Source organism: Pholis gunnellus (genome assembly GCF_910591455.1).
Source record: "Pholis gunnellus genome assembly, chromosome: 4".
NCBI classification, from domain to species: domain Eukaryota; kingdom Metazoa; phylum Chordata; class Actinopteri; order Perciformes; family Pholidae; genus Pholis; species Pholis gunnellus.
Window position 1 is genome coordinate 4,746,869 of NC_136530.1, and position 24,976 is coordinate 4,771,844.

Below are 24,976 nucleotides of genomic sequence, written 5' to 3' on the forward strand. Positions count from 1 at the left end.
TTCGACTTTGTTGAGGAAACCCTCACTTGTTATGTGTTGTCTGACAAAATAAAGAATTAGGAATTGCAGTACTGTTTGGAGTTCATTGGGATCAAGTGGTACGCAACAGCAATTAATTAAGAAAGTAGCGGTGTAAAGGTGCCAATATGCACATATTCACGTACACACACACACACACACACACACACGCAGATACATGCACATAAGAATACCTCAAGACATATAAAGTATTGCATATGAAAAGTACACATATGCCATATGACATATAACATACTATAATAAAGTATATGAATAATGCAAAATGTAAGTTAACAGAGGATCATAGGATCATATGGGTTTTAAAGCACCTAGATGCAGGAACTCACATAGGTGTGACTGACTATATGATAAGTCACAGAAAGCAAAACTTCTACAAGAATATAAGGGTCAAATTTGAATGTTTCCATATCATGAGTTGTGGTGTCGTCGTAAAGACTGTAAGAAGTGTAAGTTTGGAGAAGCTAACCAAGCCTAGCTACAATTCTTCAGCAAAAAATGGTTTATTATTTGAATTCTTTATTTTATGTTCTTGGAGTAGGCCGAGCAGCACACAGAGGAACTGAGAAGTTTCTGTCACAAGCAAGCACATCATCGTTACACAAGCCTGTAATAAGATCCAACCAAAGTCAACGAGTAGCCTACAATAATAGCTTCTAATCATACAATTAAACTCTGGTGTTTATTTACCTGTGTAGGCTACTCTTTAAATGTGAGCCACGCAGCAGTTTAGGTTCCCATTTCACTAGTCGTCCTCTTCCTGTTTTTACTATGTTTATAGATAGATAGATATATAGATAGATAGATAGACAGACAGATAGATAGATAGATAGATAGATAGATAGATAGATAGATAGATAGATAGATAGATAGATAGATAGATAGACAGACAGACAGACAGATAGATAGATAGATAGATAGATAGATAGATAGATAGATAGATATTTTATTAATAATTTGTTTGCTACAGCAGAATTATGATACAGGTAAGCAATCAAAGTTAGAGAGTAAAAATTAAAAATATATTAAATATAAAAATGCACAATGTATACAATAAAAATAATAATATTAAATTAACTAACTAAACAGTAGTGCAAAGATAACCAACAACAAACAGACAACAGAACAAAACAGTAATAATAATAATAATAAAACAGTAAAGAATATTAAATATAAAAATAAGTAAAAAGGTAAAAAATCTATTATATATACAGACAGAATGATTGTTGTCTTCCAATATTACATATACAGACAGAGTAATTGTAGTATTTAGGTTCCCATTCACTAGTTGTCTTCTCCTTGAATTGTTTTTTACTATGTTTTTAGTTATTCCGTCTACTTCCAAACGCAGCATTTTACCTCCTTTTCGCAGCAGTTGGAAACTTAACATTTCCGAGGTGTGTATGAACGCAGCATGACGCCGCCTGTGGTGGCTCATTACATGATCAACCGGAGTGGCAGCAGGACAGAAAAGAGGGGATCCCCGGGAGTTTTTACACCGAAGCCAGCGCAACACTAACATCAAAACATCTGAAAATCGCAGGGGGGGGAAACTCGGTCAAGCTCCTCCTAGACTTCGTAAGTTAACGCATCACATTATCACATCAACTAATCCAAAATTAAAAATTTCAATTAAATTATTACGACGGAAGTGAAGTTTCTCTATCGGCGTTAGCCACAGCTAAGTTGAGCTAGCTTAGCTTAGCTTTAGCTTAACGTGCTAAGGTAACAGTTCGTGTGTGTCGCTCGGCTCCACGCACACACCTACAAAAGTCGAGAAATATTTAAACAAACTTCCCCGGCAAAACTTGTATTGGGTTGCACAACTAGTACGATAGAAATGTAAGTTATTATTTATGTTTTAGCTGTAATGAAGCTACAAAGCTCTGTGACAAAACGGTCATTTTTCTGTGTGTAATCAACGCTTGATTATCTGTGAATAAATTTAGCGAGTGTCCAGAGGGAGTTAGCGTTAGCATGCTAACTTAGCTCGCTAGCTAGCCTTGCTAACACTAGCAGCTCACTGAGAGATGGGGTCGGTTTCATTGTCTGTCGTGTATCGCTATTTGGTCATCGAAGCTAAATATCACAATATCCAGACTCTCATGTAAAAGGACAATATATACTCAAGTGTTTCAGTGACTTTACTTTAATCTCTTACAACCACAATAGGCTGTTAGCTTTGCGTGAGTTAGCCATCGTTTTGTAGCCGGACAGATGGACAGGTTGTTGTTGGGCAAGCCGAGTTAACGTTAGCATGAGATAGCTTGTTGTTGTTGATGATGGGTTAGTTGAAAATTAAGAGGTCTATTATTTTGGGTTGCAAAGTTGGGGTGTGCGAAAGTTTGTAAACATTATAAACCAGTATCATCACCGGTTATTGCTAAGCCGACTGGTCTTAGCCGTGGATGGCTGTGATTATGGCTTCATGAGCCATTGATCTCAGAACTTTGTCAGATTAGCTCAACCGTGAAAAGCCTTTTTATGGAGGCGTAATGGTGGACGGTGGTGCCTTCGTCTGGGTGTGTGTGTGTGTCTGTCTGTCTGTCTGTCCACGCCAGACTACACACAACCAAACGCCTACTTTGCACCAGAATACTAATGTTTGTGTAACTGAGATCAAATTTCACCACTTTGTGAATGTAAATGAGGTGTTTTGTGCTCAAGTCTAAGGGCAAGCTCTATGCCCACTTTATCGTTCATTTCCGGTTGAAGTCCAGCATTTAAAGGCACACATAATAATGTCATGTTAATTGTCAGATGTATGTGAATTATGTCTTGTAATGACTGTTGGGGCTCAGCATAATTTTACGGAAGGGACAGCATCTACAGCGAGCTAGCTATGAATCTTGGGTCATGTTGTTGTTGAGTGGTCGGTTCAAGTCAGTTTTACATTCACCTGTCTTTGAGGTGTGTTTAGGATGACATACAGCAGTGTGTATATCCCTACTTCTGCTAAACAAGTGCCCTCTTTTTTTAGGGCAAGTAGACAGTTAGCACCCTTGGCTAGTGATGGGGGACACATGTCGCATTGCATTTTATGATGGGCCTTGGATTAGCCCGAGGAGGGGTGCCTCTTATGAAAAACCCTACTGCGGGTGATGCGACCGGACAGGCATAACTCGAGATCCTCTCTTTATTCTGCTGTATCAAGACTGAAACGCTTTGATAACACATCTGTATTTTCCATCTCCCACTAGGCTTTGTTTTTTTGCATGTGTCCCACAGAATCAAAGGCACCTTGCTCATTGTTGCCATTGTTAAGTTTATTATGGTTATATTATATATATATAGTCTTTGTAGGTACTTCCTTTTGGAATTGTTGCAAGCATTTTTTGTCCGTTTTTCTGAACTTGTGCAGTTCTGTCCTTGTGTTGAGCAGTGGTTGTAAATGTGAAGAATGTCACGTTTTTAGATCAAATTTATAGTAATTAGTGTTTTGTTATCGCTTTGTAAATAAAATGTACGAATGTGAGAGATTTTAAAATTGAGAAAACATCTGTTTCATACAAGTGAATGGTGGTGTATCTTTTTCCCAGGGACATTGCCCCCCCCCCCCCCCCCCCCCCCCCCCCCCCCACACACACCATATTATTCTATGATTCTGTCCTATTCTAATAATAAACCACAGTAACTACTCCTAATACTGCTGCTACCTCTCTGCAGGGTAGTATGGCATAGCTCTTATTGTTTCCATCCAAGTCTGACTGTGGTGTTATCATAATAGTATCCGTGTAGCTCACTGTAGGACACATTTTAAACACAGCAGTTAGGGTCTGGTCGAGTGTGAGCTCAGTCACTGTGAAAATGTTAACAGGAAATGCTGGGGCAACCACGAAGTCTCTCTAAAATCGACCAGCTATCGTGGATGACAGTCGAGGGGCCATTGTTGTACTTAAGTTTTTATGATCCAGATTAAGCTGTAGTGATGTCCACAGGAAAATAATGACTGTAGGATTCTTCACTTGTAAAAGATGCTGCTGCAAGTGATAAATGACCCCTGGTCTAGTAGGGGGTAGGGTAGTTTTGCTTTCATTTTTTTCATTCAGTTGTGTTGCATACTGAATGCTACACTGAGCTAAGTTCATCACACCATTTTGAATTACTCACTTTTCCTAAAGGTAGGAAAGTGACAGGCATGCAAAGCTCGAGCACACAATTCAAACAAATATGAGAAAGGACACAAGCGGCTAGATAGAGAGACGTGGACATCATGAGAGAGAGAGAGAGAGAGAGAGAGAGAGAGAGAGAGAGAGAGAGAGAGAGAGAGAGAGAGAGAGAGAGAGAGAGAGAGAGAGAGAGAGAGAGAGAGAGAGAGAGAGAGAGAGAGAGAGAGAGAGAGAGAGAGAGAGAGAGAGAGAGAGAGAGAGAGAGAGAGAAATCCTCTGGAGGATAAATATCCAGATTCAAAACATCTGGAATGAGGCATAGACGGCCAGGGGAGGGAGAGCAATGGTCCAGCACAGAGAAGCCTGGGTGAAAAGAGAGGACAAGGTCCAGGAAATAGGGAGAGAGAGAGAGCGAGAGAGAGGCATACAGCTTGAACGCTTATGGAACAACAACAAACAGAGGTTTAGAGAGATGCAGTGGCTTTCAGAAGGTTTACAGTGTTCTCGTCGACTGCTGACTTCTTTTGTGGGGACAGACGGTAGCCCTGTATAGTCTGATAGCAGAGAGCACAGGATGGAATAAGAGGGTTAAGGAGATCAGACCGGTATGTAGGGGCGTGCCCGTTGACGACTTTCTATCTCATCAGAAGTACCTTAAAATCTGATGTGTCCCAACTCGGCAGATCTGTATAGTTATTTAGAGATCTGGATGTTTGAGAACTGCCTGTTGTGTCAGTTTCTCCGTTTGTTGGACAGGAGTAGTTCTGTCGGCCCCGGGGTCCCACCCAAAGGCCTTGGGCGATTCATGGAGCTGGAGGAGAGCACTTCTCCAAGGTTTGGCTGACTGAACGCTTTCTTGTTTATCCTGTTGGACTTCATATTGACTCAAACGTGCGTGTTTACAGTGTGACCAACCTGTCTGAAACAGTGAGAGGTATGCTAACCACATCAAATTGTAGGTTCACTTCAAACAACGTGAGTTAAAACCAGCTTATAGCCTCCACCGTACGCCACTACTCGATACTTTTCAGCTCAACAGTAGCCCGTTTGTGTGGCAATGAAATCCTGTCCCCTGGTTCAGACTGGACACGCATCAATGTAGAAGACTTCCGGTATTCTTTCAATAAAAAGCCACCTGTTGACCAGGTGGGCCATATGGCTAACAATGAATTGGCCCTTGAATAAATAGTAAGAAGTGGTATTTGTTGTCAAGAGACTGCCCCGCATACTTTTAGAGGTACAATTTTCATGAGGTCGAGAAATTCCGCTAAACGGTTGAAAAAGAGTGCGCTAATGTCTCAGTTTTAATTTCACAGTGGTTAGTAAAGTAGAAAAGGCTTCAGACAAAAACAAAACTCAGCAGGTACAAATAACACCAGGCCAGGTGTTGTGGGCTCTCTCCTTCCCAGCACAAGTAGCTGTTAAAAATGTATTCCCATCCCTACCTGACATATTTAACACATAAATGCAAACAATATATGTAGCCTCTGTCTCACTGGCCACAGCTTTATATCTTTTAAATTTGGTTCCACAAGCGTTTTTATGTGATAACCCATATGACCAGTATCTGATGTGAACAACCTAATTTGCACATTATTGAATATACATTTCTAAAGATTTTTTCTTTCTTTTTTTTTTTCCAATCTGCCTGTAACAATTGCTTCCACTGTGTTGCCAGTGCAAACACGGCAACTCTCAGTGCAACAAACAAGCAGACGGGCAACTTGGATCCATGCAACATCAAGGCATGTGTGTCCAGGAGGGGACAAACTGCCCGATTCGTGACTGTTTAGTGTGGATTGTGTATAGATGTCATCAAAACAAGGGTTAACTACACTGACTTACCCAGTTTATGATTAGCAAAGTAATCAGTTTCGTGAGTAGAACGTGTGCAGCAGTAGACACAGAGCGTGTTTATTAAATCACAGCTATAGACACTTTTCCGTACGGAAGTATGGCGGAGTTCAATAGCTATGCACGGGCGTTAACCACCAAAGAGTGCATCCTAAACAAATTGACCTTCCAGTTCTGTACACGAACAAAACATGTACCTGTCCTCGTAAAAGTAGTCGATCAGTTTTAAATACATACTCGTACGCGAGGCTGGCGCATTTGGCTGAAAGGCACCAGTTAACACGGTACCTCGTTGAACGTAACATTTTGATGCTGGTAAAAATTTGAATTCAACGTTTAAAGCTTGCTAAGTCTCGTGGAAGGCTCGGGCAAAACGTTGGCTTTATTGCCAACATGCATGCACACGTTTTTGATGACGTTGGTTGTAAAACGGTCTGTTGTTGTGGGTTTAGACGGGGCCAGGACGAAGAATCAGGTGAAGTTTATAGTGTAACGCGAGATGAACAACGGTAAAAATAGTCCTGAAATGGTCTTTGTGCCAGGGGGCTGTGAAGTGTTCGACACACTGCATTGATTGTCTAACGCCACGTCGCTCTACATAGGAAAAAAATGACCTGATTATCATTCCTGAAGCACGCTGTCATTCCCACTGCCCCAAATCTGTTGGAGGAGCCCGTCATCAGGCTAATGTCATGTGGCCTTTTAAAGGAAAATGACTTGGGTTGCAAATTGTTTGATTCTTGATTATTAATCTTCATATTTTAAACCAGCAGGAGTCTCCTCAAGAGTTCCTGGGTATGATGTCACTTGTCAGTGTTTTATACCGTGGACTTCAATTATTGTTTTCTTGCTGTTTGTAAAGTAGAACCAACAGGTGAACGTTTGGGGCTTTAAAGTGATACGTGAGACCTGGAAGGTCACTGTAAAGAGTTTGTAGTTTCGCCGATGTGTCAAATTTGATAATGTCATTTTTAATGTGGTGTAATTGTGTTAATACACAGTCATAACATCACTGTTAGGTTTGGTAGCAAGTACAACAGACACTTAACGGCCACACCCAATGGTGGTTTTGGGTTTGGCCATAAAAAAAGGCTCAACTTGTGCTAAAGATTAAATTGTAATCCTTCTTTTGTGTCGGCATCCTCCAATAGGTGTAGGACAGGGCTCAGAGGTGCAACCTGAATGCGTAAATGTTCACGCCAGTCGTGATGCTGATTTAAAAAAAGGCACGCTAATGTGTAAAGTGATCACCGGTTTGGCATTGATTATCATGAAAAAGAATACTTGTCTACTGACTGAATACACACTCTTCACTTTCTGTCTTTGTGTGTTTTGTGCATCTAGACGGCTGTGGTTAGCAGAAGGCTATTTTATTAGCAACATTTTCTCTCCATCTCTCTAATAGCTAAGCCTTCTGTGTGAGCTCACGCCGCTTCGCCTGATATTGTAGCTCACTAGAGCCTCAAATCGCAGTCCGTCATCTCAAAGGGCTTTACAGGCCTACAAGCAAAGAAAACTGGGCCGTCATTTTCATATAATTGCCTCTATATAAGGGCAATGGGATCACAGTGATGATCAAGATGATCCGAAATGAATGACGAATGATGAAATGTGTGCGTGTGCTAGTGCTCGTCTTGTGGGAGGGGCTTAGGACAGAGCTGCAGGAGACGAGCTGTATTTTTAAATGTTGACTCTTTTTTTACTTTTCCTGGCATACCATTTGAATTACAATATGCTGAAAGGTTATTGTGGAATTATTGCCCAATAACGCCAAAAATAGACCTGCCTACCCCAGCTATAATTTGCAGCTAGTTCATTTACAGTTACTACGAGTCTGTGCATCTAAAATCTGTTTTCTTGATGACTTTCCCATATCTGAAGTCTTATGGATGTCCCTTACACAGAATGTTTTATTCTCTGCGTACTAACTATTACTGACAAGGATCTCCTGAAAGTTATGATTGCCAACTGAACTCAAAAATATGTGGCAAGCGCGACGCACATTAGCCAATGTTGTTCTTCCTCACTGCTGATGTGCTCAGCTCCTCGTTGTCCTGTGGCGTTCACAGTATTTCTTTGCACCGTTTTAATCTCTTTTTTTTTTTTTCTCTCTTCCTACTCTGGTCACTTCCTGCTACCATCCATTTCTGAGAAATGTAATCTGATAGCAGTGTGCTTGTGTCCTGGCCCTCCAGTCTGCATGTGGGTATGGCCTTCTGGTTTCATAGGATTATGAAGTAACCATTCGGAAGCAATTTGGCTGAAATTGGAGATTATCCCTGTCTAGGGTTTTTGAAAACATTTCGCTCTTTTTTTTATTATAGCAAGTAAACATCTGTGGTTGGAAACGTATCCATTGATTTTAGGCTGAATACTACTAGAGACGGTTGACATGCGATTTTAATGTGCTTAACGTCGTAATCTAGGCATTCTTCATGTCATTTGATGGTCAGTAAATTATGTTCTGTACAATTACTGGGAATACCACCGAAGGCTTTTATGCATTGCACATGTTTGTCTATGCGTGCTTGCCAAAATCCCGAAGATATGTGGGAATGACGTGTCCTTTTTTATTTGTGCGTTGGTTCTAAGGGTGGAACGGTTCCCTTCGGTATGCCATGTGACCCAAACAGCTGTCTGCTACTCGCATGCGTGGAACAGTAAAATTCTAGAGCTCGAGTTCACCGGAAAAGTTTTGCCAGTGCACCAGTTGTCGCAGCGCTGTAGCATGCTAATCAGATAGCGCAGTTAGTTTTAATTTATAAATTATTATTTGTGATTATATTTTTGGAATAATTGCTTCTTACTGACAGTAAGCCAAAATTCGAGTGCCTGGCCGTTACTGATACAGTAACAATTCTGGCCAATGAGCCATTGTTGAATGTTTAAAATAAAAAAGGTTTTCGTTAAAATGTGGCTCACCCCACCTATAACCGCACCGTGGCCCCAAATCAAGTGACATACCGAACCCCGTGAACTTTGTGTACCGCTCTGCTTCTAGTTGGTTCTCTATGTTGTAAGGCTTCGTTGAAGTACATCGATGTGTTCTTAAAAATATCCAGAGCCATATGTACGTTTTAATGTGGCTGTATGGTCACGCATTCTTTGAGCGCTTGTGTACAAAAGCCTGGTTTGCACTTCCTGGACTTACTGCTGTTGTCGATGTCACGTTGCTAAAGGAAGAATCCAGGTGGAGACATGCGCACACATACATACACTCTGTTTGGCCCGGGCTCTCTCGCTCTCTCTCGCTCACACACACACACACACACACACACAGACACGCACACACACAGGAGCGCGCGCACACACACACACACACACACACACAGAGGCAGCCTGGCAGATTCAGGGTTAAAGGCTTCCATTTTGTTAGGTAACACCCTAATGGTCTGATCTGTCAGTGGCGTTAAAATGGCAGGGGCTTAACCCTTGGCGTTCGGGACACAACCAGTAGGAGCACACACACTCTGGGCTGGCCGAGCCTACAACAGAACAACTGAGGAGGAGGAGGAGGGGAGCGTGTGAGGCAGGCAGGGAGGGGTAGAGGGAAGGACGAAGGAGTGAGGGAGAGAGAGAAAGAAGACAAGGAAGAGTATTTTTCACTTGGGTACAGTTTGATTATGGCTCGGCTAACCACATGCGCTCTGCACCCTTCTCCCTCCCCCAACTATGGCACCACCTCAGCTGGGTCCCTGCCCCCACTCCTAGTGCAGTGAGCACAGATTAACATAGGTAGTCCGGTTTTTATTTTTCTTCTAATTAGGCGATGTCCCAAAGGAAAAATAGCTTTGCTCTTTGATAGCTGGAAATGATTTTGTAATTGAAAAACACATTTTATAAGGGGGGGGTAAGACGTAATTAAGGCAGTGAAAGTAACCTTTATGGGCGATGAGCAGTAAATAATCCGAAAATAAGATAATCATCGCTTCGTCACGTATTAGTGAGAATATTGGCAGTTTGAGCTAATTCATAATTACAAGGGCCAGGTTCCTTTAGCCAAATAAGAAAGAAAAAAAAGAGTTGTCGCACTGCTGTCTTTTATTGGGCAATAATAATCCATACTTGTATTGCTTTTATTGGACAATATAATTGTTGTCTCCCCTCTCATTGAACCCTAAGGACACGGTTGAAAAGCCTCAGTATTTTTAAAATGGCTGTTAATGTGTTGGCTGGCTGGGTCCAGTCCCAGTGGGGAGATCATTACAGTGTTGGAGATGAGAGCCCTGCATGCTACCTCGAGGGGGATGATGAGCCTTTCGCCATTGATCTGTTCTGCCATTGATGAACTACTGGACACAATAGAATAAAACCTGTAGTGTCAGGCGAGGTCACAAGATTTCCATTTGCTTTCAGGCAAGTGCATCTTATCCTGCTGCAACACACACACCGGGTTGGAAGGTTTTCTGCATTCACCTTATTTTAAGAAGCCTAATGTTTGCACATACAGCTCTTAAAGAGAAATGTATTAAGTGCATTGATTTTGAGCCGGCCTGCTTTGAGGCAGTTACTGTGTAGGAAATGAAACGGCTTGGTACGAACCTTTAATTTGAATGGCCAGTAGAAACTCCTCCGTCTTTTGTTTTGATGTAAGATCTGCTCGGCCCTTAGGCCTTATTATTCTGAAGAAAACGAGAGGGACATGCATGTACTCCTCCTCCTCCTCCTCCTCCTCCTCCTCCGTGGTCTCCTGAGAGGAGCAGACACAGATCACTAATCGCTGGCTGCCTTCTCCGACTCTCTTTCTCCTCCTCTCGCCATTTTCGCTGCTCTTGTAATGTGGCGATGCATTAGCGTGTCAAAGTGATCTATCTTCAGAAGGTGGCAACCAAAAATGCAGACAGCAAAACATGCACCCCAAAATAAATCCTTTTAAAACATATGTTGCATTAGTGATATTTAAAAACTGGAACCAGACGATGCTGTACGTCTTATAACCCAGAAACATCACGAATGTGCAAATTTAACCAGATGAACCCAAACAAAGTATCCCGCCAACTTTGAGCTGGATGGGAAAGCATGCACAAACATACACATGACATCACAATCTCATTATTAAGATGACATATAACTGCATAGCATCTTAAATACCCAGAATATAAGGTGACTTAAAAATGGCAACCAAAAAGTGATGCCAGGTCTCCTGCTCGGCAACTACTTTGAAAGGTTCTTGAGTCCCGTGGAGAGAATGTTTGATCAAAGTGTCACCAGCACTATGCAGATGCTTTTGGTGATGTTTAGTTCAGCTTCTTTGAACTCGAGGTGCTTGAATTTCCTCCCCAAAAAAACTGGAAGCACGCCATGCAGATAAGATGTGACGCACATACAAAATAAACAGTGAAATGATCATGTGTTCTTGTTTCGGGAACAGATCATTTATGAGCCTCATGTCAAAATTAGTCCGCTTTTTTTTTAATTCCTGTAATCTGAGCCTGGCCTCGAGTACATGGAGCATGTGTATCGTGTAAATCAGAGAACTGTAACGTGACGAGGCTGGCAGGCTTGAACGGTGTGAAATGAATACCGGAGTGGACCTCTGATCCAACTATTGTGGACGTTAATAGGCAGTACTGCTACTCTGGGCTTGTTGAGTCCCAGGCAGCAAGGTTTGGGGCAGCAGTAGCTCCCAGTGGACGTCCTGATGGACAAGTCGGGCTTGTTTGTGAGATTGTAGTGTCAGTTTCATTTGGTTTGACACGCTGGATGGAGCTCTGGGAGCATTGGAACGGGCAGGACTAGCACTGATTAAGGGTCTTTTCTCAGCTGATTGCCTGGCCATAGAATACAATTTCCCGATGTCAAATTTCAATCAAAATTGGTTTATGTAAGCTTGATGTAGGTTATCGGCCTAAGTCCACCCACTGCATAATCTCGAGGGCAAGTAGCTAAGAGACGAAACCATGGCCACTTACGCATGACGAGAGTGACAGCTACAGTAGCTTAGAAAATATCAACATGGCGTTGGGCACTGAATTTGATGAATTTACAGTTTTACAGACCCGAGAGTCTCGGATAACCTGGAGGTTGTGAATGACCTCCTATCACACAACAGGGCTTCAGGGCTCTGTGATAGAAATCAAGGCTCTGAATAGAAAACAGGCTCCAGTGAGACGTGGTCTTTCACTAAAAAGGCCCAGTGAAACGAAGTGTGATGCAAAAATGAGAACGAGCACACACACACATCCCCGGGTCAGTCTCCAGTGCGCGCACACACACACAACGCTCGTAATCACCACATATGCATCATGGACAACAATTTCATTTTGTTTTTTTCCACCCGTGTTGCTTAGCAGCAGTGCATCCAGCACATGAATCATTGGGTTCATGATGCCGTCCGTCTCTTCTGGGACAAAAGGAAGCCACGTGTCTCCGGACCTCCTGAAACTAGCAACCGCAGCCGTCCTGGTAACGCGCAGATCTGATCGCCCTGCGTCGTCCCCGAGGGTTTGAGTCATTTTGTACCTGACACGGTTCACTGCCACACCGCTACAGCCCGAGCAACGTGCAGCAGCTTCTTCTTTTTGCTGCAATCTTACAGAGTGAAGTGCGGTTTCTGATGCAGTGTGTGTCGTATATGCGGCCCACTGTCATCTCTGGCAGACAGATAGCCTTTGTGTCCAGGGATGGTACAGCAGGGCACATCTGTCCTTGTTGTGTACTAGAGGAGAGAGAGCGAGAGAGAGAGAGAGAGAGAGCATTTTAGGCTCTATATGCAAACACAAACCTGAATGTTTAGCTGTGTGGTTTCTTTCTTTTTAATTTGTATTTGTTTTGGTTGGGGTTAGTATCTCTTTAGCTCAACATCTTGCAAAGTGTCAAGGATGCCTGTGTCTTATCTCCAGTGGAAAATACGAACTTGGCTGAATTCACAGATGTGGCGTGTAACTGCAACCTTACTGCAGACAGCCAGTTGTTGAAATTGCTGAAAAGCAGTTTCATTTTCCCCACCTCACTGTGCAGTTCTCTCGATGCTTTGCTTTACGGTCGACAGCAGTGGGAGTTGTTGTATACATTAGATTATGAACGTCGCTTTTTAAAAAATCTTTAAGCCTTAAAAGAAGGCACAGAAAACATCTTGAGATATGTTTTTAAAGAAGATTATGACAAGATGTTTATGCCCGTCAACAGCCGTTGACTGAGTAGACACGTTTTGGAATGTCCAAAGATGACGTCACTCCCCCCCCCCCCCCCCCCCCCCCCCCCCAAAGTGTGGGAGGTGCCTGCGGCCTCCCCCGTCTCCCCTCCCTTCTGCCACTCTGTCTCTCCAGGGGTTAAACCTGCGCCTTCTCTCAAACAGAGACCGGTCTGAACCGGTTTTCAGGGAAGCGCTTTATGCCTCTCATGGAATCTTGGGATAAGGTCACGTGACGTGATGATGTCACGTGGGACGATGAAGACCTTGAGTCAGCGCTCTGAATCAGATGCACAGTATGGTGTACATTTGTTTCAGCCATGTTGGGCTACCGTGTCCGACGTTTCTGTGACAGACATGCGCTCATCCTCATGCGAAAATGTTTAACATTTTTATAAACGCTTCTTATAAAATGCTTTATTCAAGAGAAGTCTGCGTGTCCTACATCGGGTAGCTGTTGTGCCATTTTTCTGCTGTGCAATATGTTTTCCCAGAAATCTAAGTGGTCCCTCTATCCTCTGCTATTACTGTACCGAGTGAGATTTGGGTCAGCATCTGGTGCGCTTGGTGGTGGTGGTGGCGGCATGTTCATGTACGTACATGACTCGAACACAATACTTTTTTCAGGAGGATGATTATTTCTGAGGTTACTTGCAGTAGATGGACTCACCAGCCAGGCTTGTTTTGTGAATCCAGTGAACAAACAACATTTCGGACCTCTTAATTTTATTGTTTTTGTAGTGGCACTGCTTCTACGTCATATTTTAAGGTTTGGTTTAATGTTATGGCAATGGGTGGAATACGATGTGATTTAAAAGTACTTGAAATGGGAAGACGCGTATATATTCACATAACATAGGAGTGACTGATCGAGAGGGTTTTGTTTTAAGTTTCTGTCATTTCAAACCTATTAAATGACATCTTCACCTGTGTGAGATTGTAAATGTCTTTTTAGCTTCCAACTCAAATGCAGCCTCTCACTCACATTATATTGAGGTCGTGATAAGATTCTGTACTCCTGCAATAGATGTTTACTGTAGGTCCTAATCTTACCTCAGCAAGAGTAACAGTTCACTTCACTAGTTGTATACGACTACTTATTTCTCACTGGACTGGTACTTGCCAGATTTCTGGATATCCTCTACTGTAGGTGTATTGATAATTAACCGTTATCGATGCTATCGGTTAAACGGTGAAAAGAAATATTACAAATTTGAAAAGGAAAGTTGAACTTTAAATGACGAGGAGCGCCTCGTCATTTAAAGGAGAATAACTCGTCCACCTTAACTGCCAGCCCACCTTAAGTCCAACTGAGCAGGACTTGTGGTTAACTTCCACTTTCATCAGCAGGTGGCTGGTATTCAAAACAGGGGAACCCGATGTGGGTCTTGGGGACTTGTAGCATTTATTTACCTACAAATGGACTTCTATACCTACTTCTGACTCCTCGTCACACGCACTCTCTCCGGACCGAACTCTCGCTAGCGTCACGCCAAGCTACAACCTCGCAGCAGTATAAGCAGTATAACTAGATAGGGCACTCTATGTTAGAACTGTATCTCATTTACTGCCTTCCAGAACTTTGCGATAGCACCACATTTACATCTTACTATGGGGTTGTTATGAAAACACACTTTATTGGCTAAAGGCGAGAGGCGGTTCCACTTGGGAACTCTCAAAACTTGTAGAAACTCGAACAGAAGTGTAAAGCAGAAAAAAAGTAATATTCAGTTTCAGAGTTGCTCTGGTGAAAGCAGCACTTTCCCCCTAAAGTAAAACTGTCTATTTAAATGATGCTGTGTGTATATATAAATATATCTATATCTATCTACTGTCCAAATGGGTACCCTGCTGTCTAATTTGAATCCATGCATAGCTCCAAGATAGACTATTTTACTTGTTGTCAATGTTTGTTTCCTGTCTTTTCTAAACATGTGTACACAGTGTGTAACTGTATCCAAACATCCTCTCTCTCTCTCCAGGGTGAGAGCAGCCATGTCAGAGGAGGCAGTGCGTCAAACGCGCAGCCAGAAGCGGGCTCTGGAGAAGGACCACGGAGCTCCGTCGGAGCCCCTGGACGACATGGACAGTAAACGGGTTAAGCTGGAGAAAGGCGACGGGGCAGAAGCTCCCCTGGACGTGGTGGTGGAGTCTGGAGCCGAGGGCGCCACGCTGAAGAGCGAGCACGCTGCGAAGGTAGCAGCCAGCATCCTAAAAACCGGGGAGGTGAAGGCCACCATCAAGGTGGAGGTGCAGACTGGGGACCAGCCCGTCGACATGAGCACATCCAAAAGGTGAGACGGGGAGAGAGAGAGCTCTCAGGGTTTGATTGAGTCACCGAGCTGTTTTTGTGTAACATCAGCAGTGTTTCAAAAGCATCGGGGCTGAGAGCTCGTTGCTCATAAGGAACATAATTGTTGTTGCGTTTACATCACGCTGTCAAAGTAATTAGTCTGTGAACAACACTGAAAGGAATGCTGTAAACACCTTACCTTAAACAGTTACATCTATTCCTGTACACCGAGTCTGAGGCCCACAATAAACACAATGAACCCTTTGTAAGTATTTCCAGCCGGCCAAAATGCACTTTAATTTCCTTCCTAAATAGTTTATATCTGTGAGGGTATAAGATGCAAAGCATGGTTATGCTGCTGTACTTCTGTCTGGACATGCTTCACTGATGTTTGATCATCGTATGGGTCAAAGGGAGAGGGGACGTGAATGGTCGAGCAGGACTTCACACAAGCTGACAGCTGAGGCGAAAATACTTTCTCTGCCTTTTTTGAGTTTGCTTGAAAACTTCTTAAGGATTATTTATGTACTGCAGGCCTTGGATTTCACGCTTGCGTGCACAGGTTGTGCGCAGAGACGTGTCTATTGGGAGTTTCGGGTTTCTCTCTCAGCGAAGTGGTCTGACAGGAGCCGTGCAGGAAGTCGCTGTGTGGTCGTCGGCAGCAGCAGCCTGCCCCCATTTTGAAAAGTTTTTGAGGCTCCTGAGGCCCGGGCTCCATTTTCTCCACCACAGCAGCACCTGAACTCTGCCTCACACTTCACACAAAATGAAGGCTACGTGTCACAAACTGGTTCCAACTGGCCGTTGCCATGGTTTCCACATTGGAAGGAGCAGTTGGAGGAAGGGGGGGGGGGGGGGGGGGGGGCGAGGGTCACATGACCATGCAGAGAAATGCCTGATGTGTCATGTGACGTGTTTGGTAGGCCCGATAGATGCACACTGTGTGATGTGATGGCTGTTAAAGTGGAACAGAGAGGTGATTCAGCTCCAGAGTGTTTAGGGTGTCACCTTTGACCCCTGGTTCACCCACAGCGTGTGCTCGCTCACTGCAAAGGTGAGGAAACCTTGTTGTTTGCAGCAGACTCGGTCTGTGAGGGCCCGTTTTTGTAAATCCATCAATGAAATGTAATGCAAGCCCGCTTGCATACACGCTGGGAGAATGTGTCAAATATGTTCATGTATAGAAGGAGTTATTCTCTTCCTTTCTATGGTAGATTGCATGAATTTTAATAAATATGTCAATGTTTGAATACTCTTTTCCAGGCCTGTTGCCTATGTATAGCCCAGCTGTTTCATTTACGTAGTTTAAGATGACTCAGTGAACTCCACTGCACCTAAAAATGACTAAATGACCAAATCCCATAGTCGGGTCAGTGGGAAGCTATGACTGGGGAGGCAGAGGCTTGCAGAAAACCCTGGACCTTACATAACCAAGCTGTGTTGCTGTGTTGTTGTGATGCTTGCTTAAGCTCTTCTATATAGAGTATAGTAGCAGCCATCACAAGCTAGTCCCTGTCATCTTGTCACAGAGGCCAAACCAGTCACGGCTCCGGGTCGCCACTAAGTTTTAGTTCGTGAAAGACGATGAAGCTCTTCGTTTCGATCTCTGATGCCGCTCGTGTCTGGCGTAGTTCATCATGTCTTGTGTGAGGAATGTAAACAGGAGGACTGGGGAGGAAAACAAATTGCTGCTTCAGCTCTTTCTGAATCTAATTGACGCTAGAGATGTTCCGATACCGAGAAACAGTTTCACAGTATCGGGAACATCTTCAGTTTCGATTTTCTTTTTAGATGTATAGATATATATTTTTAGTTTTTACTGTATCTGAATATATATATTTTGAATGTGATGCTAACGTTAACTGGCTCTCCTCATGCCGTTTTCAACGCGTATTTGCTCTTCAGAATGTAGCATTATCTGGGAAGAAACAGGATGCACAAGAGTGTTGAACCGCAGGTGTGTGCTACTAGTTTGCACATGTGCAGTACGGATCAGGTAGCGAGTGACACGTGTTGTTCCTGTGTAATGTAAATCATCTGATAAATGATATGACAACGTGATAGCAGGTTGGTGCAAAGAACCACATAGTTGCTGATCCACTGTGCAGCGTTTTGGGCTGTATCGAAACAGATCTAAATGAAACGCATCGAGGATGTACTCTCCAGGAAGTAGCAGTGGAAGGTATGAACGGGGTTTCATTGTGTTCTCAGCAGTTGGGCAAAGTATACGACAGTAGCTGTTTGTTGCTGTTTGTGTTGTAATTGCTCAGTCTCACAATGCATGTATAAATAACATGCTTATTTGCATATAGTTGACCCGTTTGAACCGAGCGTGCGGTCTCTGTTGAGGGGAGCTGTTGGACAGCTGTTGTGAGGAAGTAGAGGATAGCGGAGAAATGTGTCTGAAGACTGGAGCGTGCTAAAGTGTGAGGAACTGAGTCAGTGAGTTGGAGTATAAAAGATGAACAAGTAAGCAAGGATGGGGGAGGGGTGTGTGTGTGTGAAGTAGTGACTGAGTGAGTGACTGACTGAGTGAGAGAGAGTGTGTACACAATAGGTTGGCTCCTGGCCATGTATTCCCCTCCCCCCCTCACTGTCACCCTCTCCAGTGTCTCCAGCGGACCTCCGCTTGTGACTCTGGAGTCGGCAGCTGGGAGGGAGGGCCGAGCCGAGGCCCAGGCTGTGCCGATCCGGCTAGGCCATAGGCCTCACCGCGGAGGCAGCGGAGGGGTGAGGCCCTGTCTGGGTGGTAAACTGGGCCTAAGCTGGAAGCCCTGAAGCCTCACGCTCGACAGCGTCTGAACAATTATATAACTTGACTGCATGTTTGCATGCATAACTTTACATTATGACTTCTTGCATACCGTCATATATATCACACTTCCTACCTTACCTTCATCCTCCACCCGTTCGCCTCACAACTCCGATTTCTATTTTCTTACAACCCGACAGGATCCCCGCTGTGATGGAGGCAGATTTATTCCTCCGCCATGGTCCACGCGCTGTAAAATTACAGCCACCCGTTACTTCTAATCTCCACCCCTCCCCAGATTGATGCATACGTAGCTCGCCACTAGTCGCCCTTTGTTCTCCTGAGTCCTCAGGAAAAGCCACTTAACATTTTATCAAAGGCTTTAAGTCTTTTCCTCCTGTAAAAAAACCCAGATATGCAGTTCATTTTCCGTTTGTGTGCATGTTGTTGGTGACTGACTCGGCTGTGTCTGTTGGAAGGAAGAGAGCAAGATGTCGTCGACGCTACCTGGGTAGATAATGGGTGGTTGCGATCTTCCCCTGCCGCCATTACTCCATTATTGATCTCTTGGTTCTTGTCTTCTTGTGTGTCCCAGAACACATTTGCACTCCCAACGGGGACGATGAAGTCGTTGTTATATACTGCCATCTACTGGATGTAAGACAAAACTGCTAGTCGGTTGCTGTGTTAAATCTTGAACGATGAAACACGTTCTCAATGTAGTCGTTTTCTCCCCTCAGTGACGTAAAGAGTGAGCGTCAGCCTCCGTCGCCGGATGATGTGATCGTGTTGTCAGACAACGAGTCGTCCAGTCCTCTCATGAACGGCCACTGCTTCTCGAAGACTGACACAGATAAACTTATGGTAAGAGAACGCCGTTTAGACTTTGCATACAACACACGGTCATTGTAGCTGTCTGCTAAATCTCCTTTTTTTTAAATCTCCTATGGTGTCTATAGAAGAGTTCTCCTGAGGAGAGGGAGCGCATCATCAAAACGTTGAAGGAGGAACTGAGACTCCAAGAGGCCAAGCTGGTGCTGCTCAAGAAACTACGACAGAGCCAGATCCAGAAGGAGAGCACTGTGCAGAAGGTAAACACCCCAGAAGAGGAGAGTGTTGAATGTTGTTTTTGTTTTGTTGGAGCTGATAGATTCATCAGTGGGAATTGTTGCGTCTGCTATTAATAAAACAAGACCACCTTATTGTTTTTCCAATGTACATCATCAATGAAGATTTTTAAACATTCATTTCTTGCAAGTCCTTGCAACTTTTTGGACTAATGCTGTATCCTTTATGTCTAGTCGACTGGCTCTGTAGCGCCTCCTCCTCTGGTGCGAGGTAGCATCACATCAAGCAGGGGACCCCTCCAGGTAGTTGCTACATTTTGATAGATCCTCCTGCCACAACTCTCATTGTAGAGCCTGGAGAGATGCAATTTTAGATTGTAGCTCATACAAAGTCGAACGCCGAGCGACTCGAGTGCGGAGTTGTTCTTTCTGAGGCTTTCCCATCAAACTAAATCAAATGCTTTTGTAGCTCAATGCTAAAAAAGCTGTATATCTTGTGCTTACAGGTGACCGGTCGAAGCTCGGGCACGGTGATCCCTCCTCCTTTGGTGCGGGGTGGGCAACACATGCCGTCCAAACACAACTCTCAGATTGTCATGCCGCCCCTGGTCAGAGGGGCCCAGGTGAGTGTGAGGGCCTCTGAAGCCAGCCCACATGTAAAGTGTACTCATCTGAAGAAGTTAAGATTTGAAGAGCTCTTTGTTAACCTCTTACTTTTGTCTTCTCCCATCAGCCCATTGCAGTGACTCCCCAGCAGATAGCCAGTCTACGCCAGCAACAGCATCACCACAGCGGTTCAGGCCCCCCGCCACTCTTGCTGGCTCCCAGGGCTTCTGTGCCCAATGTCCAGATCCAGGGCCAGAGGATCATTCAGCAGGGACTCATCCGGGTGGCTAATGTGGCCAACAGTAACATCATGGTCAACATCCCTCAGGTGAACATACGAGCATAACTCGCTCATCTGGAGAGAGATTTTCATAGGAAGCAATGGAAAATGTTCCTTTCATATCTACTCTATTGTAAGGCTGCTATGCTCAGCCATAACCGTGACATGATCACCGGGTTAGGTACTGTGGACTAGAGGTGCATATGTGGTAATACCCAAGAGTGACCACAATGTACAGGCAGAAGGTGCTGTTTTACACAGACTTATGTACTCTGTTGGGTGGTGAGTGTTAAGATGAGGGCAGAGATTTGTGTTTTGTCCGTCTTTAGTCCTGTATGTTTAAGCCCAAATAGGCACATTTGAATTATTTTTGCTAACGAGAGTGGACAACATTCCGACTGGAGTTAGGGCTACCTCAGGCTCTACCGAATAATTTGTAGCTTCGTTCAAACTATTCGAACGTTGACATTCAAGTTTGTATTATTAATAACCACCAGCTTCCACCTTTTCATCTCTCCGTCTCTCAAACACACACACAGCGAGAAACGCAGGGCTTTGTCCTCGACTCTGTAATTACCTCAGTCTAAAAGTCAAAATGTATTGAAAAGCCTTTTCAGCCTTTCAAAAACTATATTTAACTTTAATCAAAAACGGTTTACTCTCCCACACGCATTTGTGTTAACCTGGCGGTCCAGCAGCAATCTCAACAGCACTGCAAATTATATTTATTAAACCACAATAACCCAAAATTAGGTGTTGGTATGTTGTCCTTTTTTTGACAGGCCACAACAATGCGGTGAAGCAAAGAGAAAGCGAGAGAGAAAGAGACTGAATGTTCCGCAAAATTCATGAAAGCCGTTGCATAATTTAATTAGTTATTGTGGACATGTGAGGATCATTATCGTGGTCAACCAATATCGTGTTGAATGTTTATCCTTTCATATAGACTTCCTCATGTGAAGCCTCATGCGTCGTTGCTGAAGTTCTGTTGTGTTTTGTGTCCAGGCCTCTCCAACCAGCCTAAAAGGCTCTTCGGTGTCGCCCAACTCGAACATCAATGACTCCCCGGCCAGCCGGCAGGCGGCTGCGAAGCTCGCTCTGCGCAAGCAGCTGGAGAAGACGCTGCTGGAGATCCCTCCGCCTAAACCTCCCGCCCCGGAGTTCAACTTCCTGCCTTCAGCAGCCAATAATGAATTCATCTACTTGTTGGGGCTGGAGGAGGTGGTGCAAAAACTTCTGGAGATGCACGGCAGGGGTGGGTAGATCTTTCCACTTCGTCCGCTAGTTTGGAGATGTTGTCGTACAACATGGTATATTATATGTACAATATACATGTTTACATCTAGTCTAAAGCAGCTTTCTGTTTTCCGAATAGGGATTCTGGGCCCAGCTGCTGCCATTGCCAGCTCCATTCCCAAAGAGCCATACACCTGCGCCCAGTGTAAGACAGACTTTACCTCCCGCTGGAGAAAGGAGAAGGCCGGGACCATCCTCTGTGACCATTGCATGTCGTCCAATCAGAAGAAGGCCCTGAAGGCCGAGCACACCAACCGGCTGAAGGCGGCCTTCGTTAAGGCACTCCAACAGGAGCAGGAGATTGAGCAGCGCATCCTCCAGCAGGCGGCCTCCTCTTCCTCCAGTGTCTCCAAAATCTCCTCTCCTTCACTGTCCAAGAGTGAGGTGCTGGTGTCCCAGCAGTACAAGCATGTCAGGGCTGCGATGCAGCACAGATCTGTGTCTGGCCACCACTCCCACAAGCAGGTCAGCATGGCCTTTTTTAAAGTGTGTTAACGACACGCCGACGCTGGTTTTAAAAAGCATTCGCATGTTAATTAACACCCAGCACGTCTCTCTCCGCACAGAGTCACCTGTCGCACAACATCCAGTCGATGAGCTCTCGTGGCGTGACCCACTCGTTCACCTCCTCCTCTCAGCTGCAGAGTGCGATGGCGGCAGCGGCGCTGGGCAGCAGGGTGGGTAAGCATGCTGCAGGGCGCCCGCTGCATCAGGGCGCGAAGGTCAGCGCCGGCAGCAGCAACCAGGCTAACGTGGCCGCCTGGAGGAAGCAGGGCGGCGGCAACACAGGTAGATAAACTCCTTTTTGTTTTTAGAATGACTGTATAGTTGACATTTTCTCTTTTTGTATCCTCAAAATGCAATTTAATCAGGTAATTAAAACCAGCGAAATATTTCTTGCTCAATACCAACTTCTTCCTTTTATCTTCACCTTTCTTACTAGATGAGTCATATTATACTTGATCGTAGAATAGATGTAAAACAGCTGGACCTCCACTACATTGACCCCTGATGTGTCTCCTCACAGGTGTGACTATGGCCTACGTGAACCCCAGCCTGTCTGCCCACAAGACCACCTCTGCTGTGGAGCGCCAGCGGGAGTACCTGCTGGACATGATTCCCTCCCGTTCTATCTCCCAAGCAGCCAACACATGGAAATAATGCAATCTTACTCCCTACTGACATCATAACTATTACCCCTCCTAATATCAATAACCGCCATTCTCATGATCACTCTAATCCCTTCTATGGACTTTGCCTCTGGCCCAAAATCATGCTGGGGAGAATCAGCCTAGTTTTTTTATTTTTTTTTGTCCCTTCAGCTCCTCCTCAGATATTTCTGCGACCACCATTTTTACCCGAGTCCTTCACGTGGAGTTGTGCTGCGACAGCTCCTGAGATCCAGATCATGGATTAAGAATTTGGGTACCTTTTTTGTGAGGGTTGTGGTTTACATGGGCTTGTACAATTTTACAAACTTCTCCGGCGATGTGGCCTCACCCTCCCACCCTCCCTCCCTCCCTCCCTCCCTCCCTCCCTGTAAATTGGTTGAACCTCCGTGTTGCACCAAGACAGATAAACCCCCAAGCTCCCCTGCCTCTGGATTAGGCTGGGGGAAAGAAAACAACATCATCATAATCACCAACTACACACATTAATATCTTCGCCTTACGTCCTACCCCTCTCCAGTCTGAGCCGGTCTGACTCAGGCCCGTGTGGCGGCCGAACCGAACTTAACTGAAGACCTCGCCACGGGGATTGTGGTTGAGCTTCGAAGACCATCCACGAAAACAATAACTGCTTCAGCTTTGCAAAAACGAAGAAAATGGAGAAGAAAAAAAAAAAAGGACTAAAAATGATCTATCGGCACACAGACTTCCTCTTCTCTCTGACCCCACAGCGCGTCTAGCAGAGAAGAAGATGTGCGTCGGATGGTTTTGTATGGCTGAATGTTAGGATTTTTTGTCTTTTCATCTGTAAGTCATATACTGTGTTTGGAATATTGTGCTCCCTGATACTTTGGAAGTGGCCTCTTGTCGAGGTCTGAATTTACAGGCTAATGTTACTGTTGAGGTGGTTTTACATCTGCTGGGTTCCATGTTGTGGCCTACTTTTAAATACTTTGTTTTTTCTAAGATAAAGAGGAAGAATAAAGATGAAGGTGTCACTAACTCATGTAAAGACACGGAGCGGATGTTTGGAGGACTATTCGTATTGAATATTGTAAAAACTAAAAAAAACTTAAAAAAAAAAAAAAAAAAAACTTCCAAAGAACTAGTGGAGCCCAAATGGAATCCCTTCTGCTAGAAGGCGTCTAGTTTATTTGAACCCTCTCTGGATATAAATATCTGGTGTGGGGGTGTAAGGAATGTCATGTTATTGACATTGTTTTTTGCTTTTAGTCATAGATTGTGGTGCATTATTTTTCTTCTATAGACAAACTGTCTCTGGGTTTATTTATAGGGTCATGTTAGTAAAGATATACGCTTATGCCCTAAGTTTGAATGGATCACCACTTAAACTCCCTCGTGCGTCCAGTGGCTCCCACTCACCTTACGATTGGTCTTAGAGAAGCTGGACAGCTTTCAGAATGTAGTTATGCAAAAACCCCTATAGCAACAAATGACATGAAACTTCTTAGTCTTTAACATTAAGGTGTGTATGGTCTATGTCAGGTCCTTTTTGATTGAGCTATCTATGCCTTTTCACATGAGCATTTTTATCAGGTTGCAGCAGCACAGGATAAGCTAGTGAAGTACAATATTGTCCTACATTAAACAGGGGAATCCTAACTGCTCGTGGAGTTATTTTATTAACACCGTGCTGTGTTTAGTTTCTGTCACTGGGGTGGTCCACGTTTCTTAAAACCCTACCACTCAAGACGTGTCTGATGCAAAGTGTCACTACATTTAGAAGAAGGAAGAAAATATCGTCGTGTTGAGTTTAAGCAGTAAAAAGAGGGTGAAATGTTCTGGATGCAAGCAATGTGTAAAAAAACAACCACCATTTGACAAAAGATTCTGACCATCCCAGCAGTTATTTCCCCTCACTATCCTGTATCTGTTCATCATTTTCACATTGAAACAATAGTGATGATGATCTCGTCACTTTGTAATTACAAACCTGGAGTCTTGCTGCCCTGTTTTGCCTCACTTTTGATTTCACAACTCACCCGTGATGTGATAATCTGATGGAGTCCTGTAATCCAGCGTGCACTCTTTTAGCTTTCACCAGTCGTTATCAGGACCCTCACTGAACGATGGTGCACTGCGTTTAGGGAACTGGGCACCAGCTGACGTTCACCCCCCTCCTTACCGGGGTGTCATCACTGTACGTTTTCGGGGTGTCATTTAGGAAGGTGCAACAGTGCATTTGCTGATAGAAATACGAGCAGACGAAGTTTAATTTAAGATTGCTCAAGATTTTTTTTTTTTTTTTTGTATTTCTGTCTCGAAGTAGCAATCGGGAATCATCCAGGTTGTCTGTACATTCCCCGACAGGCAGAAGGTAGCCCCCCCCCCCCCCCCCCCCCCCCTCCTCCCCCCGCTGGA

At 44.3% G+C, this 24,976-nt stretch overlaps 1 protein-coding gene across 3 annotated transcripts; it reads left to right on the plus strand.

Annotated features, from left to right (window-relative positions):
• Positions 1–1,479: 1,479 nt before the first annotated feature.
• On the plus strand, positions 1,480–23,714 carry gatad2ab (GATA zinc finger domain containing 2Ab). Of its 3 annotated transcripts, XM_079158198.1 has the most exons (11): positions 1,480–1,614; positions 15,114–15,425; positions 18,917–19,040; positions 19,136–19,267; positions 19,478–19,546; positions 19,750–19,866; positions 19,977–20,177; positions 21,135–21,384; positions 21,505–21,890; positions 21,992–22,214; positions 22,453–23,714. In XM_079158198.1, exons 2-11 carry the CDS (start codon positions 15,127–15,129, stop codon positions 22,584–22,586), a joined length of 1,935 nt encoding a protein of 644 aa, XP_079014324.1. In that variant the 5' UTR covers positions 1,480–1,614; positions 15,114–15,126; the 3' UTR covers positions 22,587–23,714. The 3 variants fall into 3 exon arrangements, with proteins under 3 accessions (XP_079014324.1, XP_079014325.1, XP_079014326.1); XM_079158199.1 differs by lacking the exon at positions 19,478–19,546; XM_079158200.1 differs by lacking the exons at positions 1,480–1,614; positions 15,114–15,425 and adding an exon at positions 17,469–17,606.
• The last annotated feature ends 1,262 nt before the right edge of the window (positions 23,715–24,976 follow it).